Source organism: Ovis canadensis, chromosome 15, assembly GCF_042477335.2.
Source record: "Ovis canadensis isolate MfBH-ARS-UI-01 breed Bighorn chromosome 15, ARS-UI_OviCan_v2, whole genome shotgun sequence".
Classification (NCBI taxonomy): Eukaryota; Metazoa; Chordata; class Mammalia; order Artiodactyla; family Bovidae; genus Ovis; species Ovis canadensis.
This window is the reverse complement of record NC_091259.1, coordinates 85,487,040-85,495,533: the sequence shown is the minus strand read 5'-3', so window position 1 is coordinate 85,495,533 and position 8,494 is coordinate 85,487,040. Positions and strand designations below refer to the sequence as shown.

Below are 8,494 nucleotides of genomic sequence, written 5' to 3'. Positions count from 1 at the left end.
AACTAGGCAACTATAATTACAGTCTGATAAGACGTAACTCAAATAACTTCTGAACGTTAATTTATTTTGAAAGGGGAGATAATCTTGCAAAAGAAATGTAGACAAATAGAAAAAGCAGAGTTGTAGATATATCAACCTAGAGATGTTACAAATAAAGTTTAAGAAGTATGAAAGTTTCATGTAGTATTTCACGTGAAGGAATTATCTCCTCTTAAAAGTCAAAAAGGATTATGAGTCCACTCATGAAAATGATTTGTTCTTCAGTTTTATTGTGAATTACCTGACTAAAGGATGATTGATGATTTCTTGTATTATTCCTTCAAAATTATAGCACATTGTTCACTTTCCAGTTTTTTTTTATTTAATTGAGATTTATTGAAGATTGACTCTGCACCAAGCACTGTAAAAGCCACCCACACACCCTGCACCAATTTTGTGATTTCATTAGAAACCACTTAATCAAGCAAATTCTGTAGTTACCTCTATTTTGCATCCTAAATTAGCACCTTATATGTCACCCTACTTAACCCTATTGTGATTAAGTCTTTTTTTTTTTCATATTTGACAAATATAATTCATTGCTTCCTCACAAAATAATTTAAATTATATAACAACTGGGACTTTGTCTAATTTATCACTGTATTCTTAGCTCTTAGAAGAATATTAGTACTAGATATTCAAAAAGAGTTGTATGTATTAAATGAAAATGATTTCAGTGGGTCTCAAAATAACTTGTCTTTAAAAGGCATTGGTGCCATTTTAAGTAGATATTAGGTTTTCATTTTCTCATCAATGATTAGTTTCATTGCTTTTCATTTCAGATAACTTTCTTGAACATCAGATCATGGAAGACAGAAATAATGTTACTGAATGTATTCTCTTGGGGCTTGCTACGGACAAGAAAGTCCAGATCCTCTGCTTTTTGTTTTTCTTATTCTGTTACCTGGCTATTTGGTTGGGGAATTTGATCATCATGATTTCTATTACTTGCAGTCAGCTAATCACCCAGCCCATGTACTTCTTCCTTAACTGCCTGGTACTCTCAGATCTCTTCTACACCTCCACTGTGACACCCAAACTCATGACTGACTTACTGATGGAGAAAAAGGTCATTTCCTACAAAAACTGCATGACACAGCTTTTCACGACACACTTCTTTGGGGGGATTGAGGTCTTCATCCTCACAGGCATGGCCTATGACCGCTATGTGGCTATCTGCAAACCTCTCCACTACGCCATCATCATGAACAGGCAAAGACGTCACTCAATTCTCATAGCATCAGCTGCAGGGGGACTTCATTCTCTTGGTCTCTTTCTTCTTGCGATTGTTTTACCTTTCTGTGGCCCCAGTGAAATAGATCACTATTTCTGTGATGTATATCCTTTGTTGAAACTAGCCTGCACTGATACACACAAAATTGGCTTTTTTGTCATTGCCAATTCTGGCTTGATGGGACTGGTGATCTTTGTGGTTTTGATGGCCTCCTACATTTTGATTTTGTATAACGTGCGCACATATTCTGCAGAAAGCCGCCATAAAGCACTTTCCACCTGCAGTTCCCACATCACAGTCGTGATCCTCTTTTTCGCACCTGTCATCTTTGTTTACCTTAGACCTGCCACAACATTACCAGAAGATAAAGTGTTTACACTCTTCTACACAATTATTGTCCCCATGCTCAACCCGCTTATCTACACACTTAGAAACATGGAGATGAAAAATTCCATGAGAAGAGTTTGGTGCAATAAAAGGTTCTGGGAAGGGAGGTTAATCACTTGAAGGTCATTCATCTTTGAGGCCAGTCTTCTCATCACTCCCTCTGTTGCCAATTCTCTGCTGCTAACGGGAAAATCAGTCAGAATGTGTAAAAGCCAAGCCTTCAACAACAGCTTGCCTTCAGTGGTCCTTTCTTTATTTTCCTCTCAATGCGTTTTCCTCGATTTCACTTTTCACTAATAATCCCCTTTGTTAAAAAAAAAAAAGAAGAAGAAGAAGAAGAAGAAAACTTTTCACAGAGTAAAAACACACTGAAAAATCAGGAGGGAGAATGATCCTGCCTGTATTGAAGGCTATACCTGAGGGAGAATTAACTCTCAAAATATTTGGCCTCAAAGTATAAATGGTAATAATATGTTAAAAGGTAAAAGACAGTTAAAGAATCCGCCTGCTAATGTAGGAGACACAGGTTCCATCCTTGGGCCAGGAAGATCCCCTGGAGAAGGAAATGGCTTGCATTGCAGGTGGCTTCTTTACCAGCTGAACTACCAGGGAAGTCTGAACCATTAAAGGGTAGAGAGAGAAAAATGGAATTTTTGAGCAATTATCTGATGGAATTTAATGGAGTTAAAATTATCTTTGAAAAAGTAAGATTCATTTACCCAATATCTAGTTTGCTGAAAAACTAAGCCAGGGGTTCCTCAGTTTTATCTAGTCTGATAACCCCACTCCACTCTATTTTCCGCTTTTTCTACTATAAATGCATGCTGCAATCCATGGGGTCACAAAGAGTCGGACACGACTGAGCAACTGCACTGCACTGAACTGCTATACATGTCATTATTGAGGATGAAATCTTTGCTCTCCACGTTTATGATGACTTCCTCCTTGCTGAAAAGCTTTAAATAAAACTTTGAGTGTTGCCAGCAATTTTATGGTTTTTGGTTTCCCTTACCTGACTATTTGGGGAGCTTCTTAGGTGGTGCTACTGGTAAAGAACCCACCTGCCAATGCAGGAGACATAAGAGGCATGAGTTCAATCCCTGAGTCTGGGAGATACTCTGGAGGAGGTTAGAGCAACCCCCTCCACTATTCTTACCTGGATAATCTCATGGACAGAGGAGCCTGGCGGGCTATAGTTCATAGGGTCACAAAAAGACACTACTGAAGCAACTTAGGGCACACACACACACAAACCTGACTACATTAGTGTCTAAACTATACTTTGTCATTTGATGCTTAAAAGAATTTTATTTGCTGCCGGGGTCCAGCCCCGGTGGATCCAGGGTGATTCGAAGGTGGGGACGGAGTTGGCGTCTTTGGAAAAATACATATTTAATCACAGATATACAGAGATTAGAGACGGATAGTGTAGTAGGAAGATTAGTGGAGAAAAAGAGGCTGAATAACTTGGATTACGTGGAATAGCATCCATGCTCCAGATGGGAATTCAGCCAAAAAAACGGGAACAAGAAAGAAGCCACATGGGGGAATCAGTCTTTCCGGAAACTGATCCGATTTCTTTATTTTTGGGTGTGCTTATATACCTTTTGTTACACATAGGGATGAATATAGAGTCATGCGGAAGTCAGCAGTCCTGACCTTTATCAAAATCAGGTGCTTCACCTAAATGTATAAAAAAAGGTACATCATCTTCTGGCCATGAGTGAGGCCTGCTGACATTTTATGATCCTTTCTTTCTGATAACCAAAAAACTTATTTCTTCCAAGGGTGTTTTTTCTTAAACCAAGCACCACCCTCCAAATAAAGTTACATTCCTATAGGGTGAGGGTGTAGTGAGTTACAATCAAGAAAGGAATTTATTTAACCCAAGGTTAACATGATTAGTCTTAAAGGTTAATACTTATTTCTCCTACATGTTAGTTATATTCATTATAAGGGTAGGGAACATGGAGATTTAGCAGCAAACATCAGCCCAACAAATGAAAATCCTTTCACCGATGTTCCCCTTAAGATCTATTTGGTCTTAAGATAGTGATAAAGTTACATTTTTACCTAACAAGGACACAGTGATTTATAACAAAGCACAGTGATCTATTATAAAAGAGAAAATCCATTAACTCAAAAAGTCTAGTATTGCTAACATCAAAAACTACTGTATTTCCTTTTCTATATTCCAAATACATTGATTAATATATTCCCAGGTGCTTAAGGATATGGAGGCCTGGCAGCAATCATTGACTCAAGAAGAAGAAAAAGCCCTTTGCTAATTAAGACTCTCAAAACACTCCAAAACTCTCTGTGCTGTTTATGGTTAAGAGGTAGTAAACAATCATGTGCGTAGTGGCAGGAGTATGGATAATCCTGTCACACAAGCTAGTCTGTCAGCAGAGAGGTTTGACCTGAGACACCCTTGTCCCACCCAGAGCAGGGAATTAGCAGCAATTATTGACACAACAAATGAAAAACCCCTCACCAATATAATTCCTAACCAACCCATTTTCTAATAGTTTCTAACTCCCCCAAAGAATTTGCCTTTAGTAAGTCTAAAACATCTCGTGCCTCTCAGATTGGGAGGCTATAAACAATCACATGTGGCCGGACGAACCTATACAGGCGGGCTAGATAACCTTCAGAGGAGTCCTAAGCTGAAACACTCTTGTCACGCCCAGGAATTTTCATTGCCTTGGAGCTGCACGTTTACTCCTTCTCCGAGAGAAACAGTTATGGGGGAGAGCCCCCCGTAAAGTCAGAGGTGTAGGTGAGAGCATAAAAACTCTGGTTTTGGGGTAGATGCTCGGGAACAGGGGGTTTCCTGAGGCTCGATCACGCCTTTGTGTATGCCAAGCCTCCTTCCTCATGACCTTTGCCATGGGCGGAGTTCCTCACACTGGCTCCCGGAAATCTGCTGAGTTTCAATTTACACCTCTGTAACATAACATAGATAATTAGATCAATATTTCAGAACTAGAGTTTATAGGGCTTTATAAGAAAAAATTATCACATATATCTTGTGAAGATTGAAATCATATTGTATTATAATGCTACTTAAACATGAATGAACATAGGCCACAGAAATTTTCTGCTTGTTTCTAATATAATGAAAAAAGTAAAAATAAAATATTTATTATAAAATTCTTATTTCACAGAAATTAATTTATAGAAATTATTTGAATTGTATTCTAATGTAATATTAGAAATAAGAACAATAGTGAAACAATTTTGAGCAGTTTCCATTCTAAGAACAATATTATACATTTCCTTTAAGCATCACAATTAGCTTATAATCTAGTTACTAATATCTCTAAACAACAGTTCAGTTCAGTTCAGTCACTCAGTCATATCCAACTCTTTGCGAACCTATGAACCGCAGCATGCAGGCCTCCCTGTCCATCACGAACTACCAGAGTTCACCCAAACCCATGTCCATCGAGTTGGTGATACCATCCAGCCATCTCATCCTCTGTCGTCCCCTTCTCTTCCTGCATTCAATCTTTCCCAGCATCAGGGTCTTTTCAAGTGAGTCAACTTCACATCAGGTGGCCAAAGTATTGAAGTTTCAGCTTCAACATCAGTCCTTCCAATGAACACCCAGGGCTGATCTCCTTTAGGATGGACTGGTTGGATCTCCTTGTAGTCCAAGGGACTCTCAACAGTCTTCTCCAACACCACAGTTCAAAAGCATCACATATTCGGCGCTCAGCTTTCTTTATAGTCCAACTCTCACATCCATACTTGACCACTGGAAAAACCATAGCCTTGACTAGATGGACCTTCATTGGCAAAGTAATTTCTCTGCTTTTTAATATGTTGTCAAGGTTGGTCATAATTTTCCTTCCAAGGAGTAAGCATCTTTTAATTTCATGGCTGCAATCACCATCTGCAGTGATTTTGGAGCCCCCCAAAATAAAGTCAGCCATTGTTTCCACTGTATCCCCATCTATTCCCCATCTATTTGCTACGAAGTTATGGGACCGGATGCCATAATCTTCATTTTCTGAATGTTGAGCTTTAAGCCAACTTTTTCACTCTCCTCTTTCACTTTCATCAAGAATCTCTTTAGCTCTTCTTCACTTTCTGCCATAAGGGTGCATATCTGAGGTTATTGATATTTCTCCTGGCAATCTTGATTGCAGCTTGTGCTTCATCCAGCCCAGCATTTCTCATAATGTACTCTGCATATAAGTCAAATAAGCAGGGTGACAATATACAGCCTTGACATACTCCTTTTCCTATTTGGAACCAGTCTATTGTTCCATGTCCAGTTCTAACTGTTGCTTACTGACCTGCATACAGGTTTTTCAAGAGGCAGGTCAGGTGGTCTGGTATTCCCATCTCTTTCAGAATTTTCCACAGTTTATTGTGATCCACACAGTCAAAGGCTTTGGCATAGTCAATAAAGCAGAAATAGATGTTTTTCTGGAATTCTCTTCCTTTTCAATGATCCAGTGGATGTTGGCAATTTGATCTCTGGTTCCTCTGCCTTTTCAAAAACAAGCTTGAACATCAGGAAGTTCACGGTTCACGTATTGCTGAAGCCTAGCTTGGAGCATTTTAAGCATTACTTTACTAGCGTGTGAGATGAGTGCAATTGTGCGGTAGTTTGAGCATTCTTTGGCATTGCCTTTCTTTGGAATTGGTGTGAAAACTGACCTTTTCCAGTCCTGTGGCCACTGCTGTTTTCCAAATTTGCTGGCATATTGAGTGCAGCACTCTCACAGGGTCATCTTTCAGAATTTGAAAGAGCTCAACTGGAATTCCATCACCTCCACTAGCTTTGTTCAGAGTGGTGCTTCCTAAGGCCCACTTGACTAAACTACAGAGGAAAAGGAAAAAGAGAACAAGGTCTTTTCAGGGCCCCTCACTTAGTCAGATATGATTTATCTGTATGCTTCCTGTTCATTTGTTACTAAATTCATATTTTAATAAATCACTTGAATCATAACTGCCATCTTTACTATTAGTACAATTTTAGAGTAACTCAACATTTTATAATAATAATTTTATTGGAAAACAAAGTCTTTTAACCTAAGGTAATGCATTAAAAAATGAAACGCTTAATAATTTCCTCATTGCTTCCAGATCTCTTTAATGAACCGATGCAAACTAGCATGCATCATGCTGTAGACCTCATAATAACTCATAGAATTCGCTAGGTTATCAATTGCTTTAATAATAATTTTTTCTAATTTTTTATTACCTATATGAACATTCCCTTTACTTCCCCACTTGAACTCTGAAATTTTTCATCATCCACTGTGCTGTGACATTATTTTGTCTTTCTCTATATGGATTCATTTACATATTCAGCCTATCTGTAACTTTTTTCCCTTCACACCTGCTGCTGCTGCTGCTAAGTTGCTTCAGTCCTGTCTGACTCTTTGCAACCCTATGAACTATAGCCAGCCAGGCTCCTCCGTCCACAGGATTCCCCCAGCAGGAATACTGGAGGGGGATGTCATGCCCTCCTCCGGATCCTCCCCACCCGGGGACTGAGCCCACATTCCCTTTCCTGCATTCGCAGGTGGGTTCTTTACCACTAGCTCCACCTAGGAAGCCCCTATACGTGTGCAATATAATACATTATTCCTCCCACTCGAGTTATTTTCATGATGTCCAATGACTCTTATTTTGTTAAAGAATTAAGAAAATAAAATAAAATTCAATTATTTGAAAACAGATACTACTTAATTCTGTATATATACCTAGGGGATCTCAAAGTGTATAGAAATTCTATGGAAATTGAAAACATGTACCCTTTGTTTTGAGCCTCCCAGATGGCACTAGCAAAGAATGTGCCTGTAGCGTAGGAGATGCAGGAGGCCTGGGTGAATCCCTGGGTGGGGAAGATCCCCTGGAGGAGGGCACAGCAATGCGACGGTAATGGAAAACCAAAAGTATACACTAGATCGAATAGTTTCAGTACCAGCATTTACTTCTGTTTTTACAACCCCATTGACTTCAACTAAGATAATATGCAGATTCTGCAATGTTCCTGCCACTAACCTTTTCACTAGAAGAGTATCCATACATCTCAGACATTGGGAAGTGGGCAGACATCCTACTTGCTTGATACAATCCCATCCTATGTCCATTATTTCAGCATGATTATTAGCAGAACTCCTCTTTTTACACTCAAATAATCTCAATTTGATCAATAAATCATATAGCTATCCTTTCTATGTCCAAACCAATTTTTCAGTATATTTGAAAATATTGTTATGGTAAAAGGTTATATAATTATTAATTTTTGTCATTTTTAAGATGATTTCATTAAAATCACTTTAGATACATCTTCCAATTTTTATATAGTGATTCTCACATAAATCATATTTTTGCTGTTCAGCTCCTACATAACTAATGTTTGCTTTTCAAATAGTTGCAATGAATATGGGAAGTCATCAGCTGAGTAGAAAATAAGACTTTATATTTCTTATACTCCTTTTTTATGAGTATGCAGGGAGTATAGCAAGGTTCTATGGACTTTCTGTCTTGGATGATCAACATGACTGTAGCTTATGTACATTTGGAGATTCTTTTCAAGAAACTAAATTATGGGGAGAATAGAATGGTATCCTTCATTTAGCGACTTATGGAAAGAGAAAAAAATCAAAGCAAAATGTAACTTCAATAAGGAAATGATGACTCCCGTTACTAGGGGAAGATGTTAATAAGAAACATGGATTGTTAGAAGAAAGGATTTCAACTGATGCTAGTGTTTATGCTTAGTTTTTCTGGAGCAAAGTCCATTGTTTATTAAACTAAAGTAAGCAAATATCACTTGAATAAGATGTGTAATGAGGAAGCAAAATGATT

The 8,494-nt window shown here is 38.3% G+C and overlaps 1 protein-coding gene across 1 annotated transcript; it reads left to right on the top strand.

The window, feature by feature from the left end:
* The first annotated feature begins 844 nt into the window (after window positions 1–844).
* LOC138421022 (olfactory receptor 4P4-like) lies at window positions 845–1,780 on the top strand. The gene has a single exon (XM_069554745.1). It carries the CDS (start codon window positions 845–847, stop codon window positions 1,778–1,780), a length of 936 nt encoding a protein of 311 aa, XP_069410846.1.
* Window positions 1,781–8,494: the final 6,714 nt, after the last annotated feature.

Coding starts and splice junctions, on each gene's coding strand:
- LOC138421022 (XM_069554745.1), top strand. CDS start 845: ATGGAAGACAGAAATAATGTTACTGAATGTATTCTCTTGGGGCTTGCT.